Genomic DNA, 21164 nt, shown 5'->3' with positions numbered 1-21164 from the left:
CTCATCAGTCTGGCACCCTCTGCCAGCCAAGGACCCACAGAGATTTACCCTTAGGCAGCCTGTGGCAGGACTGACACCTAAAATTAACCCTCTGCTGTGCTTCTATTTATTTCCTCCTCAAAAAAAAGTGAGCTCTCTCTTTAACAGCAACAGCCCAATAGTCTTTCCATCCAAATCCTGACCTTGAGAATGAGATTGTAACAGAATAAAATGCAATTTGAATAAAAGTAAGCAGATAAGAAACATACTGATGCGTGCTAATCCAAATTCCCAGCAGTGTTGGCTAGCTCACTGCAGAACACAGGCAATAGAGACAGGGTCTTCTTTGTTTACAACAAATGATTTAATCCAACATGTGCATATTAAACAGTCTCTTCTGGATTTCTTTATGTGCATGTTGCTCCTTATTTCTGTTCGTAGAAGTCACTGAAATGCAGAATTTGTCAGGCCTTTTGAAGTTACTACCAGGTATCTCAAGGGCAGATTACCCCGGCTCAGATTTCTGACCTATTTTTCTCTCATTTCCCATGTACCTCCAGGGGAACACGACGATGTCCACCCTGGCTATGTGGGCCAGCTCTTCTCCCCGGAGAACCCCCTCGCTAGGCTTGGGCATTAGTAGAGGTAACGATAATGTCTCTGCTGACGGCAGTGCTGTAATTGACAGCAGTGGGAACGGGATGTCACCCTGATTTGGACTCACCAGGGTCAAAGGAAAGTACATCACCCTATAGTATAGGGCATCACCGCATCCCAGTGTGTGACCTGTGAGGGAAACAATCTGGTCTGGTCTGAAGAACGGTGTTATATGATATAAACTGATACCTTGTGATCTGGTAGTCTAAAAACACGAGCAGAACTACCTTGCCATGGTGTGTATTCTGCATTTTGTGGCACAGCAAATGGAGGCCAAGGCATAACTGAAATAACAGCAGAGGCAATTGTTGGGCAAGCTAAATGGCAATGAATCCATCCAGTAGCTGCTCACAGGGGCCAGCAGCCATGCCAAAACCCCAGACCTGCTTCCCAGCTCTCCCACTAAGACACCCAGGACCTGGGTACCAGGCGCATCACAGCCACACTGGTGGCACCAGCCTTTCCTTCCTTACTTCCTTCCTTTCTTCCTTCCTTCCTTCCTTCCTTCCTCCAGCTCCAGGCAGCTTTTCTTTTCCCTCCCAAAATTCCTTCAGTGGGAAACGACACAGATGGTGCATTACCCTGCATCTGGGTTCGCCTCTTTATTTATCCACAGGAGCAGTTGGCACTCTTGGGGATTTGCAGAGAGTTAAGTAGTCTGTGAAATTTTAGAAAAGGAGAAAAGGGATGTTGCAACCTGATGTGTTTATCAGAGGTGTTTGCGGTTTTTATACCATGTTACAGTTTCCATTCAATGAGGAGGGCAAGCCCGCACCTACGGCGGGGACCAGACCAGTGTATACCAGCTGGTGGCCAGCTGTGTGGGTGCATGCTCCTGGTCTGCTCTGAGGAAACACGTTAAATCCCAGTGCAGGTGGTTCAGGCTAACACATTTTATCTGGAAATCTTCAGGGGAGGGGGAAGAGGAAACAGGCAATTACAGTGGCGGGGACAACGTGGGGCAACCTGTCAAACTACCTGGCCTGCTGCCATTGTGTGTGGCCGTACCCAGGTGCCTCCCTAGATCATGGCCCTACACAAATACTCCTCCTTTGCTGACACCTCCTTCTTCCATTTTTGGGACATTATGGGCAGATCCCAGACAGCTGTTCCCAGCTGCCCAGCCTATGGTTTTAGAAATGTCCAACTCAAGGTCAATGTCTGAGAAGCTCATCACAGCTGTGGTCCAGAAATAACGCTCTGAAGGGTAACCACCCTGCCACAGCTGCATCTCTGCTAGTGGCTGGAGTCACAAGGCAGCAAACACGACTTCTCTTCCAATGCTGCTAGCCCTCTGTGCCCTCCTCTTCCACCTACTCTGATGCAATCAGGAGTGAAACAAAGGAGAAAAAAAGGTCTTTGCCAAGTTTCATGGATATTTCCAGCATTCATCACAGATTATGCCAGTCTTCCACGTACCGCTACACTTAGTTTTCCTGCTCCAGCTTGCCTCCTCCTATGGGGAAGGCACCGTTCGTCCTCTGGTGTTCACCATCAGCCAGCAGCCACCGCCGCAGGCTGGCTCAGGTTGTCCCAGGGTGACGTTGTCCTGGGCAAGAGCTCCTTAGTGTGTAGCCTGTGGTGGAAACAGGATGTGAAGCACAGGATAGGAGTGGCAATTGTTTTTATTGCTGTCCTGAAGGTGATACTACTCAAATCATATTACCATGTGTTTGGACAGGAGCCAAAAACGTGAACATTGGACCGCAATAAATGTGGATCTTTTTTGCTTCACAGGTGCAGTTAAGGGGCAATATCCAGAATTTTACTGTCAGTAGGTGAGTCACAAGTGGCAAAACCTGGATGTGGCTCTGAGACAACCAGCTCCTGAAGCAGTTACATCTGCACAGAGCCTGCACGTGAAATGAATCAAGTGATGAAGCAGGGATGAGTCCACAGTGCTTGGCAATGCCTTTGTCTGAAGCGCACTCTGTTGCAAGAGGACAGGTCCCGGCGGCACTGGCTGCCACAGCTGCCTCCCAGTGATGTGGGGTCACAGCAGCACTCAGACAGCATTAGAAAATGAAATTTCCTGGCAAAGGGAGAGTCTGAGAAAGGTGGGAGAGCAGCAAAAGCTGTGGAGGTCTGCTACGCTGGAGTACTGAGAAAGCTAAATGCATTTGGAAGGATCAGCCAATAAATGTTGGAAAAGCTAGAAAAAAGGAAGAAAGAAACAAAGAGCCTAAACTTAACTGCCTTAGACTTTTATCATCAGAATCACTCATAATGCAATGTCTAATAACATCATTTTTGCCATATGACTCACACTGCGTTATCTCACAGAAGGCAGAAGCTCTTTTCTTTCATTTGATGTACTCAATGTGCAAGTAGCTATTCAAGGTTTGCCCCTCTTGCTGAGGAGGAGTATTGGGAATATCTAAAGGTCCTGTAGGAAAAACCAGCTAAGAAAGAGTGAGCCACGTGACTGCAGTGCAATGCATGGGCATGGACCAGAGACCCCTGAACAGATGTGCAAGCACCATGCTTTTTCCACTTAGCCCCAGTGTACGATCAGGGCTGCAACAGTGTTTTGCATAAATACTCAGGAATTCAGACGAGCTTTTTCTCACACCTACACTTGAGCATTGAGAGAGAGAAACAGGTCACCAGATAACCAGGACTAGCCCAAGGCCTGTTATTGCAACAGCAAAATGAAAGCTCTGGCTCATTCTCAGCCACAGAAACTTGGGCAATGCAATTCGTGACATGGTCTGACCTGCACGAGAGGCAATATGCACTGCCTTGCACTGGGGCCATTACCTGCAGCCCTCACCCTCAGCCACAACGAGTGAGTGTCCCTTTTCAGCCTCTTCTAGGAAGCCAAGATGACTCAGCCACCACCAAGAGGCAGCTGGGAGAAGGACATGACAGAGTATCACTGCCCAACCAGGGTCCTAGGAAGGGGGTTTCTGCATAAAATAGCTCAGTATTCTAACAAATCCTCCACAGCTTTTGCTTAACTCTCTGCAAACTCAACGTATTTCTCCTCCAGTGCTGGCTCCTCCGGTTCCCCACAGAGCAGGTCTCCTGTCAGTGCTGCAGCAGCATGCCAGCCTCCTGGGCATTGTGCCCTGCCTCGTGGGCAAGCCAGGCCTGCCTCTGAGACACCTTGGGGCCCTCCAGCCAACAGCAACCCCCAGGAGGATTGCTGGGGAAGGGGCACCCCTCAGCATCCCTGTCTTGGGGATGGTTCAATCCTGGAGTAAGTACTTGTCAGGGAGTGACCTAGATTTTTTTTGAGGAAGTCACAGGGCTAGCGAGCAAGGAACCACATGGGGTTGAGGTCCTCAGTACCCCACTGTCCCAGATGACCAGTGTGGTCTGTTTGCAGGACTTGGCCACGTGAGAAATGATCCGTTGCTCATCTTAGATCCAGACATTCCTTCATCCCACTTCCTCCAAGGCAGGCAGGTCATCCTGGCTCAACAGGAAATATCACTTGAAGACATGATCCACCTTATATCCCAGGGGGGATGAGAGCATGGAAAACAAGCTAGCATGCTGCAGAGGAAAGTGTGCATGGGAAATGCTTCAAGTCTGAAGGTCATCTGGGCTTGTCCAGGTACTTCAATAGCACAATGAATCTTCCATTCCTGGCTCATTCCAACCCACAGGATTTTAAAGACCTGTTGCCTGTCTTGGTCATGTACTATGTGTGCTTTTCCAGGTGTCCTTGGTCCTGGAAGAGGGGAAGCACGGAGATTAGTTCGATTTCCACCAGCTCCTAAACCCCTTCCAGGGCTTTAATTCTCACTATAGAGTTGGCAACACTCTAAAATCCAATGTTTGTGCAAAAATATGACTAAAATAGCCTTGCTGATGTGTATTATTCCCTTACATTATCTTTTTAAAAAAATGAAACTTCAGTAATAAGAGAATCAGATCCTCAGCTGATGTGCCCTGGCCTATCTCCTATAAACCTGATGGAAACTTCCCAGCTCATTCTGGGGTCCATATGCCTTCACTGAAAAACTATCAGACGTACTTATTCTGGCCCTGCTGTTATGTTCATGCTCCAAACCCATTCCCTCATCCTTCATTCCTTTTAAAAGAAAGGTGCCACCTGGCACTGGCACAGACTTCCAGGGCTGCGGGTGGAGGAAGGAGGCTGTCACCATTAGGCAGGTGGTGAGTGCTTGTTCCTGGTCAAGGGACATGGTTGTGGCTGCATGCCTCTCTCCATCCACACTGCAATGGGATCCCAGTCCTGTGACGCACTGCCATAATTTCCGCCCTCCTCCTCACCTGAACGTCTTACGCTACCCCAGCTTCTTCATTCTCGTTATTGGGAATGGTATCCAGATGCTTCCTCTGGGTGACATGGGATCCTTGCTCTCCTGCCTTGGGAAGGACAAGTAGAAATCCTACATCCTTTGCCTTGGTATGACTGGGGGTGGGGGGGGAGTCCATCTCACAGCACTTTTACTGTCATCAGTTTAGAGGCTGACACTAATCACAGTCATTAGAAAGCAAGCTCCTCTTGAGGGCACGTTGTGCTGAGAGATGGACTCATCACCCTTCAGGTCTATCTGTCTCTCCCCATTGAGTAGGGAAGCTCCCCATAGAGTCCCAGGCAGTGAAACAAATCCCACCTCTGGAGTATGCTTGAGCCTGTGTTGCTCATACTCCCATGTTGTGCAGGTGATCAGATGGCCATCATCCCCAAGGTGCTTGTTATCAGTGTTTACACTTTTACATTTCCATTTGATTTTGTTTCCAAGAAAAAGGACCATCAAATCTAGGGAAGAGGTATGAAAACAGGTGGGTTTTCCATTTCCACGCTCCAGCTAGGTAGAGGGGTGGGGACAGGAGCCTCAAAGGAACTGTACTTGATGGGGCAAAAGGACAAGGTGTGAGGCTCATCTTTCCCTAGCCCTGACCACGCTTCCTCAGAAACAAGACAGCAACGTCAGTACAGCGCTGGGTCTAATCCGATGAGCCCTGCAGAGAAGCCAGCTAATTAGCCATGCTGTAGGGCCGTGCTGACCCAGCTACGCCGCTCCCTGGCCCTCGCCGGCATCTCCACCGGGCAATGCGTCGTGTCCTGCCAGCTCATTCACAGCCAGCCTGAGTCTCTGGCTCTGTCTGGTGCAAGACCAGACAGGCCTACTGGCGTTTCGTGCTCTCCGCTGGGTTTTGGCTCTTAGAGGGATGGTGGCTTTAAACCAGTAATACTCTTAGCACCACATTTTGCTCCAAGAGCTGGGGGTTAGCTGTAAAACAGCTCCAGCAATCTGGCAGCAATGGGGGTTATACACGAGTGGGGGAAGGCATATGTGAGAGTTTACCAAACCTCTCTTCCCCCATTGTCCTTGCTGCCTGGGAGCCCTCAGGTGTCCTTTCCTCCAACCAGTAGCTCCCTGCTTCTGGTTTTCTTCCTATTTCTGCATTTGTTAGCCAAAGGTGCAGCTCGCCTAATGAGCTGCTGATACTTTCAAAGCACTGTATGTTATCCAGCAAAGATTAGAGGTGAAAAAATGAGTAGTTTGAACCAAGTCCCACAGCAAGATTTATGAATCTGTCTGACCACAATGTAATGGCAATAGCTGCTGCCGCTTCCTGAAGGCAGACATACCCTGCTGTAGTGGGGCCCTGCTTACCCTCACCTTTCACAGTCCTCCTCCCTCCTGCTTTCCATGGAAGGAAAAACAGCTGGCTTTAGCATGAGCTCTCCTCCTCCCTCATCTGCTTTCAGTTGTTCTGGTTGCACAAAGTAACCCCACGCCAGCAGTCGTCTGTGGCTCCCATGGCAAAGTCTGAGTTAAATTAGAGATGTTGCAAGCCACAGCTGGTGTTATGTGTTGATCTTGAAAGGGGACTTGGCTGTGAAGGGGTGTAACTCGTGCTGTTTTGCCATGGAGAGGGTGTATGAATGGAATAAAACACCCATGCCCAGCTGGCAGAACAGGATATAAGAGGTTGGGGCAGGAGGACGCAAGATGAAAGATAGCAAGGTTGCTTCATCCAGCATCCTCTTTCCCATTCCTGGCTACTTTCTTTCCCCATCCTTTCACCAGAAGGGTAAAGCAGGACAAGCAGGGATGTAGGTGTGCACTGAACAAGGAGGCACAACTGCATAGCCTCTTTCCTCTGGCATGACGAGATGGCATCAGCCAAACACATCTGGGGGGCACTAGGACACTGCTATTTTCTCTCCTACTTCTGAGAGTCGCTGACTTTAAAAATGACAGATCTATGATAAATAACGAAAAATCACCCCAGGCCCATAATCTACTCTTACACGGGCTCTGACCAGCAGCAAGCATCCTCCCACAGCAGCCTTTATGGTTTATTTTGCCCAGTATTGAGGCAACTGAGTCCTCATCCGTGTTATTCTGATCCCCTGCACTATAAGGGAACATATATGGCCACTTGCATAGAGCCCCCATGTAGTAGAAGTCTCACAGGCCCATAGTATCCTGTTACCACATTGCTTTGCTGACACTCCCTCATACATAATGTGCCCGTGATTACTTGCTAGAGGCAAGAAGCAGAAGCCACTCCTCTCCTATGCTCCTTAAATAGTTAAATGCGTTGGTCAGCTGGGAGCAAGCCTGACAGCTGAAAGAGGTGCTGCTCCCAGGACAGAGCCAGGTCTGCATGTAAGTAAGCTGTTTGATAGGTATAACATTTCATAGCTGTTGTTACGGTTCCTGGGGAGTCTGCAACTTCCTCTACATTGTGATAAGTAGGCACTGGTTTAAATTTTCATTTTCATTTTTCCATTATTGTGGATACATTTACTGGACCTTTTTTTCCCCTAAAGTGCTGTTCTCTGAAAATCAGCTCTGTTCACTCAAGCTACTAGTCATTTTTTAAAAAAATAGCTACATATGACATTATACAAGTAGCTCTGTGGGTGTTTTTATATTTTAGCATGTGTTTGTATGTGTAGGGAGAGGAGAAGTTTATGCACGCATATCTGTGTGCATGGATTTATGGCTACTTACAAGACAGACAATAGTGACGTGTATCTCTAGTTGATGTGTGTGGGACACACCTTTGCACACACACAGAAAATGGTCAAAATGGAAAAACAATCCTTAGCTTGTGGAAAAGCAGTGAAGAGGGGAGCTGGTAGAAAAGGGATGAATCCCATCATGGAAAAAAAGGCTGATTTCTAACCTGTGTATCTAATATGATGATGGGGGAAAGGTAGCCATGCAAATGTTTGAAGCCTGGAGGAGTGCTGATGTCGCATCCCAGTATCTTTCCAGCATTGTCTGTGTGTGGGGCTGCGTGTTGGGGGTGGTGAGTGTGCATGTATACACAGACAAATGACACACAGCCTTACTTGGACAAAACCATCTGAAGCCTGTTTTGTCTCTCCTAGAGGCCTGGCATGGCACAACAGCAGCCACTAATCCTTCCCCTAGTTGCCACTAAAGGCAGATCCTACCCTAGACTTCTTTCTCATTTTGGGGTCAGGTTCTGCCTTTCAGTGGCATCACATTTGTGCTTGGCCCCCACAGCCTGCCAGTTAAAAATTTCCAGTGTGCTGTGTGCCTGGGCAAAGGAGAATTAGGCAGCCATTAAAGTAACGGGCGATACTCTGCCCTTTTGGCTTGTTATGTCATTTGCCTCAAGCCTCTCATTATTATTTTCTGAGGATTGGTACCTGTCATGTTGTTTTTCTGTTGTATTTTGTATGGGAGGGAAAACTGTTTGAAGAGCATAAATGCATATTTCTCCCCTTAAATGTTTTCAGTACAGATAGGATGTTAATGTAGTGAAGTGACACATGGCTCAGCGATACCCACACTTGCATATATTTTAAGTGCCAGTCCAACATTTAACTAGTTTCACTGTTCTAGAGCAAAAAATACTGTATCCCTTAGAAAGCAGTGTCTGAGGAACTGTGTGTCAAAACACTGTGCTTTTTTATTCAATTTTAAAACCCCAACAGTTTGTACACATCGCTAAAGGACCAGCCCCACTCCTGTGGGGGCAGGAGTTGGGGAGCCCCTGCCAAGAGACTCCAAAGGGCAGCATGAAGCTGCGGTTCCCAACCAGAGATCATCTTCCCAAACATGAGAGGGACAGTCCATCTGGCCACTGTCCTGTCTCCAGGGGTTTGGAGCAGTGCTTGAGGTGGCCCATAAAGCAATACAATGAGTGCAGAAGAAGCCCTTCAACAAAATGCAGGCAGCTGTAGGCACTGGAAGTAATAAACATGGATAAAAGCACTGAAAGCTTAGCTTCACTTTTAGATGATAGCAAATGAGTATATTTTTGGCAACTGGGTACAGGATAGTCTGGGGGTGCACAGAGGGTGGGTTGTTTGGGTTCTTTTTCCGTGGGATTGCAGAAAGTTAGGAAGTCCATCTATCAAGAAGAGTAAGGACCATTGGTATATCTCTGAACTTGGGTCATCCACAGTGTCTTGTAGCTCATCATGGCATTAGCCACAAAAGCCAGGACAGCCAGTACAGCAGAATAGGCTGGAGAGGCAGAAAAGGGAAATGTGGGTTTGGGGAGCAACAGAACAAATCTTGTTATCAGAAAGTCAGTTTACTTTCACTAAATCTTTTTCAGAATAAAACTTTCACCTAGTGTTCAGCCAAGGTATAGATCACTTTTTTCACATTGTGCCCTCTCAAAGGGGAACACCAAGACAGGTTTCACTTCCGCGGAGTATTGTGATCACTGATTTCTACTGCAGCCAAGTAGATGTACCCAGACTGGGCTGGGGCAGAGAGGGGTTTTGTAATCTACGGGCAGTTTACTTGTATCTGGCTTGGAATCTGGAAGGAATCTTGCCTTTCTATTTTTCTGTACAGACCAAAAAATCCTGGTTAGCTAAAAGCTATACTCTACCTGAACCATGTGGTCCCACACCCCCACTGTTGCTGCAATTCATTATATTCCCCTGGTAGATCTCCAACTCCTGTGCTGTGGTTGTAAATCTCCACACGCCTCTGCAAATGGGTCCCACGTAAGCTCTGCACTCGATTCACGCAGCCACCCGTCGTGGTTATTTGGCTATTAATAGATTCCAGGCAGACCAGTCACAACCCAGCCAGCAAGGTAAACACATTCATTAAAAGGTAATAGTTGCAAGAAGGAGGAAACCTAACCAGGAATAGCTAACCTTAATCATCCAGGATGTTCAGTCAATTTCAGACACCCAATCAGCACTTCAGGGGTCTGGTGATGGGCTCATCCTAGGTGGACCGGAGAGGAAATGCCCGACTTTCCTGAGTCAGGAGTAGTGAACATCCCAGTGTCAAGCACAAGGAGGGAAGATAAAACATCTCCTGCCACCTGTACCTGCAAGCAGGATGAGAAAGGAAAGGAGGCTGCCCTCACCTGAGGTTCAGGCCACTATCTTTTCCAAGGGTAGCCCTCATTTTAATACTGCCAAGTGTCTCTGGGGTGACTGACAGGCAGAGCTGCTCTGAGGGAGCTTTCTCTAGTCTCCATCAGAAATTTTTTAGAGCTTTTTATACTGTTATTCATATCTAGCTCTTTAAATGGTTTCTTGTATGAGATTTAAGGGGTCAGTCAAATCCTCAGGTATTGTAAATCACCAAAGCTCTTGTTGTAACGTGTGGGGTTGCAGCCTCAGTTTGTACAGACCCTTTGTGAGAGGAGACCTACACAGGTTAATCAGCGCTGGCTGAAAAGCAAGGAAAACTACAAGGAAAGTGAATGACTTTAAGTTAGCAAAAGTTGCATGTTTGGGATGAAACTTTTGGTATCTATTTACAGCTGGGCAAGACCTCACAGGCAGATCTGCACAAAGCTTTTCTAAGATTATCACATACTTCCCAAAGAAGGGGATTTCAGAGAACCAAAAATTATACATAGATTTGTATCAAAATTGGAAAATTGTTGCTGCCAAAAGCAAGCTTATTTTTTGGATGTGGGATTGGGAGATGGAGTCAAAACTTTTTATCTTGAAATTTTTCAGAATGGAAGGATTTAATGGTTTGCTTAGAAGCAATGATTTAAGTTCCTCTTGTGCTAAAAATGACTTTGAAAAAAACTCATAAAGAAAAAGAAGACAACCTCAAGAAACATGATTTGGCAGAAAATAATTTCTCAGGTTTCCTTCTCAGCAAGATAACAAACTTACATCAGTTTGGATTAATTTAGTTCCTTCCCACAGCTCTTTTTCAGTTCAGCAGGTTTTACTGCAGATGATTTAGTGCGAATGGCCCTTCCACTCAGGAGCCAGGGCTATAATACCAGTATTATTCTCCTCTCCCCTTAGCAGTGTTATTGTTTGAATTACACTGGTACCTAAGAACGAGTCATTCTGTTTCCATTGAGATAGTTGCTGGAACTGTCAGCGTTATTCGGATGCCCTGGTTTTGACACTACGTCACCAGCAAAACCGAGTCAGCCTAAAGTAATAGCATGTGCCCGTGCATGTACATGTACATCTTTCATGCAGAGAGCAACAGCTTTTGATTCTCTGAATTCTTGCACTGACTTGCCACTGGCTTTCACCGTGGCTCTCTGCATGCAAGACGTGCTGCTAGAGGATAGCCGAGCGCAGTTAGCTACACGGCAGAGGAGAGGAAATGGTGTGAAGGACCTGAGCTAGAAAACACGAAAGGACAGATGTGCATTAACCAGCTAAGTTGGTTCTTTTGTTTTGCTTTGTTTTGCTTAGCTTTTGCAGCCAGAGTGGAAGCGTAAGATGGCTTTCAGCAATCACACGAACAGCAGTTTGGTCATGCAGAATTTACTCCACATGTTTGTGGAACAAAAGAAGACCCTTCGGTTCAATAATTTCAGCAACCCAGCCTTGGAGATGCAAGAAGAGATAATGGCCTCATTTTATATCCTCATCATCGTTGGGTTTTTTGGCTTTCTTCTCTTTGTCATGATGCTCAGCAATATTGTTTCCAGCAAGCCTGAAAACTACATTGACTATCTCTATTCTGGGAAGCTTAACCCTCAGAGAAGCAAGGTGGAGCTTCCAGGAAAGGAGAGCAAAGACACTTTCGTTATTATCAACAGCACTGCCTTACTGGAGCTCCAAAGGCAGGATGGCAAATACAACCCTGGGTCTGAGGTGCCGAGCACAGAAGCAGTCCTGAGGAATGTATGAAAATCGTTTCTTTTTATTATCATTCTGTTGTGCATACAGAGCCTAAACAGGGATATTTTTCGTTCATGAAAGCAAGAAATGAGGAGCTGTGCCAGGACAGATGCACACCGGTCTTGTGCAAGATTCCCACATGCAGCTGTGAAGCTACTTGAGTGCAACCTACATTATTTCAGCCCCAGGCCTTTGGAGAAGAGGCTGGAAATCAAGTCCTTGCTGGCCTAGCTCTTTCATTGCTGTTTCTATCATGTGTTTTTATGGCTTGTCTCTCAGGAGAATGGAAGGCCTTCCTTTGCATTGTTATTGCTTCAAGCAGGGCCAGTACGTTTCCAGCTGGGGCACTATTGGTGTGCCTGTTTGCTGTTATTATTTATTCATTCACTTATTTGGGGAGTCGGAGCTGCCAGTGAGCCCACTGGATGTGCACTCTGCAAGCAGAAACAGCCGCTACGGCCTCTATGTCCACCCTCACCGCCACGCCGGGCACCTGGAGGTGGAGGCAAGCTGACCCATGTCCAGCCCTTCTGGAAGGAAGGTTATTTCAAGGGTCTGGAGGCACACGTCAGACTTGAACTTGTTTGCTCACTCGGCAGGCTTGGTCTGCAGCAGGTTTTACTGACAGCGGTCATGCATTTCTCAGCCGCTCTCTTCCTGCATGTCAGCCCTTTACCATAGCCCAGGACAATGAGGAGGGCCAAGACATCCTGACGTCTCTCCAGGACCCCTCTCAGGGCCCACCTGGACAGCATCGGGGATGATAAGCCACAGCTGTAGCCCTCAGGGTTGTGCCACTGGTGTGTCAATAGCCTCCAACATATTCCTTCAGCGTTTAGTGCCAACCCCCTCACTTTGAAATCCACTGAGCCCTCAGCCCCTGCTGCTTTCACAGGTGGTAGACAGTAAGAAGAGGGGTACCGTGCTAGTTTTACGGTGTCTTCTGCAGGCCACCAAGCCTCAGCAGACACAAGAAGGAGGGGTTTTCCCACCACACGGCTCAGGGGTGTTCAATCCATGTCCTGTAGAGCCCTGGCATACAGGGGTCCAAGACAGGCAGCTGTGGAGAGGCAAATGTTGGCAGTGGGCTTCAGCTTGCTATATTTGGTCCATGCATTCATTGGAAAAAGCTCTGCAGTCTGCAAATCAAAATGATTGGAAACTGGTGGTGCAGATACTCTGAGAACTTTAAGGCATTTTGTTATAGAGGCAAAAATCCAATGAAACCCTATAAAATTGTATGCCTGTGGGGTGGGTGTTGCTGGTGCCACTCAGCCTCCTTTATATTGCTTTGTGTGTTTACTTTTTGTTACTGATAGGAAAAAAGTTCTCAACAATTTTGTACCCTAGGAAACGTCATTTCCTGACTTTTCTTAAGCAGGTTTTTACTCTATCTGTAGCTTCATGATTTGCTACTGTGATTTCTTTCTCTTTTTTTTTTTTAATGTATCCTTTTCTGCCATCATATAGTGTTATTATTATGGGGTTTTGCCACTGTTTGGTGCAAGCCAACTGCCTGGAAATTATTTACTTCATGTGGGCCATATCCTTAAAGGGAGTTTCCAAAGCCTGATCTCGTAAGACATGTTCCAAGGCTGATACTTCCAGCTGATAGCCAAGATGAAATCCACACCACACTCTTGGCTTTCCACACTTCTTTGAATTCCAGAGATTCAGCTTTCCAACACAGACATCTCCTTTTTTGGATAGGTGCATATTCCCCAGACACTGTCTCCAGCAGAGGCCAATTAGGCAGTCGAGTTAGTTTTGGACCCCATTGCCTTTGGCTTCATTACCGTGTCTGGTTTAATAACTGCTCAGTTTGAGCCAGGATCAACTATTTATGCTCACTTCTCCTGACTGCACTCAGTAGCCATGCTCCCATTGCTGCAGCTCATCTATTCAGATCTGAAAAATGAGAGGTGTTTTGAAGGTTGAAAAAACATTTGCAGTTCCAGGTTTGTTCCTTCTACCCAGTGTGGGTGTTTTCCAGAAGGTGGTGAGTATCACTGTCCATTTTGGAAAAGGATCAATTGCTGCCCAGTGCCAGCATTGAGAGGAGACTTTAGACTGACTTCTAGCAGTAGTGACAATTTCTCCTGCTTTGCATACCCAGTTTATCAATTTTTCCAGTCATGCAACAGTGTCAGGAAGCAGAGTCAAATCTCTCTTTCCATTGTGAGTGTTAGATACAGGTTTCAGACATCCATCACCCACGCCAGGTTCTGTGCAGTGAAATTTCACCTCCTGAAGCAGTGGCTGCTGCTTTTCCAGATGGGCTGATGCAAGGGAAGCGCCAGACTGGAGGGTGAACTCCACAGCCGTGGGAAGTGCTCTTTGCCTCCCTGCAAACCGTGCTTCTGAAAACTAATTCACTGCTGACGTATGACAGAAGTCTACTGATGTCCCCTTTGGTGTCCCCGTGGGGACGAGCCCATTCCTGCTCACACCCTAACAGGCAATCAGCTCTTGCAGGCAGTCTGGGGTGGAGGTGAGGTGAGCCTCTCCCCTCCCTGGGCTCACCATGCAGCGGGGGCTCTACATCCTGTCTTGAGAGCTAAAATCAGACCTCAACCACTCAGGTAACGGACCTAATGGCTCCGTCCTCTTCCCAGACCCAGACACACCCATCAGCTGTATGCCAACCCCTTGGCCTTGAAGCTTTGCCTTCCGTTTTTTCTTCCCCACCTCAGGCAGATGCATATGTGTGTACATACAGTTTCAATGACATCTGATAAAAAGCTTCAGCTCCTAAAGATACCCCGTTCCTACAGAGTCCAGGCAATAGATGGCCAAGTATTTCCACCTGAAATAGTGGCCGTGCTTAGGCAGAAGCCATGACTGTGATGCCACCAAGGGGAAGGCTGATAAGCTCAACCTTGGCAGAGAGTCCCTAATGCTGGAAGCCAAATTTCATCAGTTTTCACAAGGTGTCTCGCCAGTCTTTGCAGAAAACTGCCAGCAGTTGTACTAGCTCTGTTCTGAGAAGTTTAGGGCTCTTACTTTAGGTATTGGCTTAATTTATTTTCTGAAGTTTCCACCTTTTTCTGTTTCCATCCTGAGGCCATCTTTGATTTTGGCAAGCGCTTCTCTTATTGGTTCCATCAAGGATCAAGAGCTAAAATTAAGCACTTTTGGAAAGTCTTGTATGACACCAGAAACACTACTTTGGCATGGGACTTTAGCTAGTGTTCAGGACTTCATCAGACAGCTAGGAGGGAAAATAGATTATTTAAATTAGGTATGGTATTTGTATTTGTTAGAAAAAGAATCCTAATTTTTCTCACTCCATGTAAGACTGGAAGAGAACCAAATTCCCTGTAGAATAATGTTCTCAAGTGTTGGTTTTGGAAAAAAAAATTTCAAACTTACAAAACATTTTATTTAGATAAAAATAAAATGTTAAATTTCAAAAATAGCAACTTAATTTTAGCTGCTACATGTAATATAATACAGCAGTAAAAACATCCACTCTTTGCCTAACATCATGCCTGCTGTTTATGTGTATTTCATTATGTTCTGTATTTCATTATGGTTTTATTTGGTATTTTAAAATAAAGGGTTTGTGATAATTTTTAGCTCGCATATTGAATGCGGTGACCGGTAGCCTAATAACTTAATTACTAATGAAATGGGTAATTGGTATGTAACTGATAATTGGTATCCTAATTGCTTCATTAATAGGGACTTTGTTCATGGGTAATTGGTAAATTTGTTATTTAGCTAAGTGGTACAATGGAATTTGGTGAAGCACCAAAAAAATGCCTTGGGGTGGGGTCACTGCTCAGCCCCCACTTGTGTACCCAGGCAGTGATGGAGGAGCTGGCAGCAGGCAGGGGCCAGCCCTCCCACCTCCTTCCCAAGGGGAGCAGGAGGCCACTGAGCCTGGGCATCTCTGTGAAATGCTCCACATCCTACGGAGCCCACTCTCCCACACCCGTAAACAGCGGGGTGCGGGGGGGGGGGGGCAGGTACAACCCACAGCCAGTGCCCAGTGTGTGGGATGCTGGGAGCAATGCCTGCATGTGCTGGGGGTGGTGGAGAAAGATGGGTGGTCCCAGCACTGATGCCCAAAACCCAAAGTTCCCGGCACTGCCTTACTGCCAGAAGCAGGTCTTGCTGGTAGGGCAGCAGGGCAAGAGCAGGAGACTCTGGTGCAATGGCTGAAGGATAAGAGAGCAATCAGAAATGCCTTTTCCCAAATGCATTTCTGAGGCAGGGGCTATGCCCAGACATTTTGCACTGTGTGGCCTTGCTAGGGAATGTCAGAAGTCTAAAATTACAAAAGGAGGAAAGGTCCCTGCCCTGAAGTGCTCACTGGCTATGTAGACATGGGGTGGGAAGGGAAAGAGGCAAAAAGTAACACAGCAGACTAAAGGTAGCATGGGAAATAAAATACATATTTTTGAGTCTCAGCCCAGTGGCTTATTTTTGCTGCCCAAGTTCTTAAATGATTCTGAGACGCTGGGACCATGAACAACTGTTTTTGAAGCATGTTAACAAGGTGGGTTTATGTCATATATGTATGAATGGGACAGAGGAGAATCCACTTCTCAACTATTTACTCTGAAAAGAACATGAAAGCAGTTCATCCCTCCCATCGCACTACATATCAGCTGCATTATCATAACCAGTTAGGCTCAGACCAGCTCATGGGGGTTGAAGGAGCTGGGGCCAGCCAGAGACTCACGCACAGTAATGCCACCTGACAGTATAAGAACATCACCATGTTCTTCTGAGACAGCACCACCATACAGTAACAGAAGACCTTGCCCATGCCTAAGGCCTCGCAAGCAGAAAGGCTAGTTTGCACCTCCTTCACCTGTCTTGCTAAGTCCCTTCATAAGCACATGAAAGCACAGACAAGCTCTCAGCCTACAGCAGCAGGCTGTCTTTGTCACTCAGCATTTGCCTTGATGCTGCAAAACCACGAAAGTATGGAGTGATAGAGCAACAGTTTCACGACTGTTCGCTATAGGGGTCCAAACCGAGGAACATCAAGCCTAACTTTCCTGGGCATCCCCAGCGTTACACATGTGTGGTCCAGTTCAGAAGAGGACATGCTTTTACAGCACATCTCCTGACTGCTACTGCTGTGCTGTGGGTTGCCTCCTGGCGCAGTCTCAGAGCACACAAATGGGCTGGGCACCACAGCTTTCAGCCCATGGGCAGCCTGGAGGGGACAGGAGCACAGAGCTGCTGCTTGCCACTGGTGACAGGGGCAGGTCTGAGAGGGACGAGGCGGGCAGTGTTAGAGCCATCCTTAGCCTGATATGGCCAGGAGGCCTCAGGGACAAACCCAGAGAGGGAAGAGAGGATGGGGAAGGAGAGGGGAAGCCCTACCTCACTTTTGTACCCTTATGCTAAGGCCTAGCAAGCCTTCCCGAGTTCGTAAATCAGCATGGAGAGGGGGAAAGAAATGCACCACCACAATCCGGGGACACTGCCTGGATGCTATCACAGTTGCTCCCCTGGCTTGTTTCCTACTGGTGTCCATTCACAATCAGAAGGTAGCTAGGAAGCAAGAATAACAAAAGCGACGTGCCCTTTTTGTGTCTATCTCAAGGATGGCATGCTCCAACTCATGGACAATTAAGTAAATCCTCTCTGGAGGGGAGACAAGGAAATTACACCTTCAATTTAGATAACAGAGAATATGATTTGTGGTTCCAGTGGATGTCATGGGTGGGATGCTTGTCACAGGCACCAAGAAGAATTAGGCAATAAGATTTCTTTACAGGTAGTTCTTTCGACACTTCACATCCAGTTCTTGAGCAGTGAGGTCGTTAAATCAGCATTTTGGGGGACCTTAGTCCCTAATCAGGCCTCTAAACATGTCCACTTTTCAAAAATAATAAGTACCCAATAACTCCAGTAGGACTATGAATGTCAGGTTATGCTTCTGGTATACATTTATTAAGGACAAAAGCTAAAGAGAAAGGTATACCACAGTGTGAAATGCTAATAGAGATGAGTCAATATTATTTTATGTTGTATTCTCATATGAATATGTACCGCATATTCAAGGATTTTTCTTCATATGTGTACAGTCTGAATCTGGCATCATTCTGCATCTGGCTAACAAACCACATAGGCTTCTTTCTGGGGATATACCCTTCTATCAAATTTTCAGACTTTTGCTCTCTACTTGATACTGCTAACATGATGTGCCCCATCACTCATCTGCCTCAGCAAGGAGAGCATCCAGACAGCTGAGTTAGACCCCAGTGGCCATGCTCATCTTCAGATATTTTTTGACTTCACAGAGTTTCCCACTGTGTTAGGGGGAAGGAAAACTGTTCCAGAGGGGATGACATGGACCGTGGGGTATCTCAATTTCAGAGGCGGGCAAGGAAATGCATGCCATCATCAGACTGACACGTTTGTGCTGTTCAGCCCATCTGGCAGGCTGATGATGCTGCCAGCATTCACTCCCAGCCTTGTAGGTACAGCTAAGTGAGAGCAATTTAACAGTCTTGTACTGACAAGCTTGTTCCTGTGGTAAAATTCTGTATGTGCATCTGCAGGGAGGAGGAGGGACAGGTAAGAAACCAGATGGGTCAAAATAGTTTTCACTTTCTGCTGCTCCACAACCTTCCTCAGGCAAACACTTGCTGCCCTCAGTGCGCCTGTGCACACACACACACACGTATGCTCTCACACACACACACACACATATCTTCCCCTGACTGTTCCCGTCTCCCCAGGCCGGCTGAAGCCCTCGCTTTGCCACATGCTCCTGCGCTGCCGTTTGACTTGCTATGGCAGCAGGGTGGTACCTGTCCAGCCTTCTGCTCTGACCTTCATTTCAGCCTGTGTGTTCATATAACACCACACGAGCAATTTTCTTTTTCCCCCATCATCCCTTCCGTTTCTCTGAAGGTGTTGCTCGCCCTTGGAGGGGGTGATGATGTTGGTGTTGGGCTCAATGCAGGTCTCTCAGGGGTTTGTCGCTAGGGCCAGCACAAAACGGAGAAGCCGTGCACAAAGTGGGAACCTAAGAGGACTCTAGAAATCAAATTACTCCTAAAAATAGCTCATGCTGAAGTGACTTCTGATGCATCACTTATTTCTTCCCCCTCCAAAGCCTGGAGCTGGGCAGGCTGAGCATGGCAGACCTCGCACAGGCTGCTGTGCTGTCGGGTGCTGGGCACCGGGCAGCACCTCACAACACTGCTGGGATTGGGCCTGCCCGTCACAGAGGCTCATTTGAGGGTCCAGAGGTCCTCCTTCCCCCCATAACAAGATACTCGGGCTTCAGCCCCCTCCTCCACCCAGGGGGATTTCAAGGCCACATCTTCCATGAGGCCACACACTTGCCAGGGAGGGAGGGAATGGTTTCTACCACTGGTCTCAAAGCTCAAGCGTTGGCTCACTCTCCATGCTGACTCTGGGCAGCTCCTTCCTCCACATCGCCATCCCCCTGGACCCCTTTCGGCAGTGCTTGGCCAACCCACATATGTACACAGGGCCCAAGCACCCACCCAGTGCTGTGAGAGAAGGAACCATGACGTTCAAGATGAGCAATGTCCTGATGCCAGAAGCCGCTAGCCGCACAGTTGCAGCCTACCCAGCCTGGTGGGACCATTGTTTTCCAAGATGCCTTTTGATCAGCCACCTGGAAGCCCCTGCTGATGCTGATGCTGGGTGGGTGTGACATCGTGGAGTAACACCAGGGCAACAGGCGCATTGTGAGCCCTGCAAGCATCCTTCATGAGCCTTGAGACACCAACATGCAGCACTTGGCAAATCCGCTCCTCAGGCACGTAATTTGCAGGGGCTGCTTTGATACTGCTTCAAAGAGGCAGTGCCTACAGTATCTAAGAGCTCTGAGGACTCTGCATCTTAACAGTTTCAACACCATTTTTTTAGGGGAAGCAGATATTCCAGAAAGTCTTATATCAGGAGAACAAATAGCCGAGGAGGCCAGCCTGTGCTGGCTGGTATGGACACTTGTTCACGCTGGCAGCTGCCAAGGGTGGGTGCCCTGGAGGTACAAACTGCAATTAAGAGGTGAACTGCCCATCCATCAGCAGAATGGTGTCTTTCAGGAGTTGCATGAATCTTTGAGCACGTCCTATGGGAAGTGCATAATTGTGACAAGGGATAAAACACAGCTGATGCGTGGAGGGGCAAAAGATGGCAAGAGCCAGAGACGGGAACTCTGCTGCCAGTACCACCAGCGATCTACATGTCTAGCACTGAGTGCTGCCCTGAAGTTGCTAGAGACAATGGCCATGAGTTTCTTGTTGTGCCTTCATCTTACAAGTATCTCTATCCTATGGATGTCACCTGGTCTTCTTTGAAATGGTTTATTAATTATAAACAACAGGAAGGACTTTGCCCTGAGGTCTATTGAGAGAACCCACTCCTATAGGTGTATCCTCTTCAGTGACATGATTGTTAAAGGAATAGAGAAGATGACCCCAAACAAATGGAAGGTAGCAATTAACAGAGTGAAGAGATGGGAGAACTACTACCTTGACACACTTTCTTAAACGGTTCTTCCTGCAGTCAGGCTTCAAATGTGTTTTGATTGGTGTTGAATGAGTTACCCTGCTTCAGCTCTGCTGAGCTCTTTCCTTCAAAGGTTGTAAACCTAAAAAACCATGTCAATAGCACTAATAAAAGAGATTATTTTAAATCCAAATGTTTCATTTTAGCTGTATGCCAGACTAGGTTGATATGCGCTATGCTTGTGCTGGGAAGGGACAGTTAATTTGCCTTATCACAAAAATGGGCCAAAGCATGCCTAAGAGCCAGTTTAGCCAGCCTTCTGCACAAATTCCTCTGTTAATGGGAGTCATGAGACCACACTTCAGATGTAAATGTCCTCAATTTCAAGAAAGACTGGGCTGCAAAATGAGTTCTGTAGGTCAAGCCTGTCTTTGACCCCAGTCGGAGATCTGCTCCTGAGCCGGGAATATGCTGGACCATGATTGACACCAGCATCCACGGCTTAAAGAAGTCTGAAGAATTTAATGCGACTTTCCCATCATATATGCATTAACATCTGATATCAGCTCAGTAGTTCATTACACTGAGTACCTTCCTTCCAACAGTGGTCTGCAATAAACATTTCAGTGACAGGTAAAAGAAATCTTTCTAAAAGGGAAGATCCTTTCTGAAGCCTAACAATTAGTAGTTGGTTCAGGCTTTAAAGCATGAAGAGTTCAGTCTCTCAGGATAAAATATGGCACTCATCATTGGAGATTTACTTTATCCATGACATCAGTTACTGAGAGGTAATGATTTCTCATGGAATTCAGTTCAAAAGATTATTTATGAGTGATGCAAAGTATTTCTTAACAGCAGTTTTTTCAAGTTCATTGAACACTTTCTTGTTTTTTTGAAAGAGGCTCCCAATTTACATTCTCTGTGTTGCTCATTACTGGGTACGTGTTTATTGTGTACTTCTAAGAGAACTAAGACCATAAAACATAAAAGAAATAAGTTATGAGATGATTCACAGGTT

At 47.0% G+C, this 21164-nt stretch overlaps 2 protein-coding genes across 2 annotated transcripts in view; one reads left to right on the top strand and one right to left on the bottom strand.

Moving 5' to 3' along the window:
• Nucleotides 1-2243: 2243 nt before the first annotated feature.
• The window catches only part of SMIM11A (small integral membrane protein 11A), a 41481-nt gene continuing 22560 nt past the window's right edge, over nt 2244-21164 (bottom strand). Inside the window, exon 5 of the mRNA XM_030019938.2 lies at nt 2244-4315. The gene's annotated coding sequence lies outside the window, so the exon portion shown is untranslated. The remainder of the gene's footprint in view (nt 4316-21164) is intronic.
• On the top strand, nt 18957-20513 carry FAM243A (family with sequence similarity 243 member A). Its single transcript, XM_030019936.1, is given in 3 exon segments — nt 18957-19804; nt 19807-20006; nt 20008-20513. Coding segments are annotated over 3 exon segments (762 nt in total). The 5' UTR covers nt 18957-19422; the 3' UTR covers nt 20188-20513.

The sequence above is a fragment of the Aquila chrysaetos genome, chromosome 7, assembly GCF_900496995.4.
Source record: "Aquila chrysaetos chrysaetos chromosome 7, bAquChr1.4, whole genome shotgun sequence".
NCBI lineage: Eukaryota > Metazoa > Chordata > Aves > Accipitriformes > Accipitridae > Aquila > Aquila chrysaetos.
This window is presented reverse-complemented; position numbering and strand designations above follow the sequence as displayed.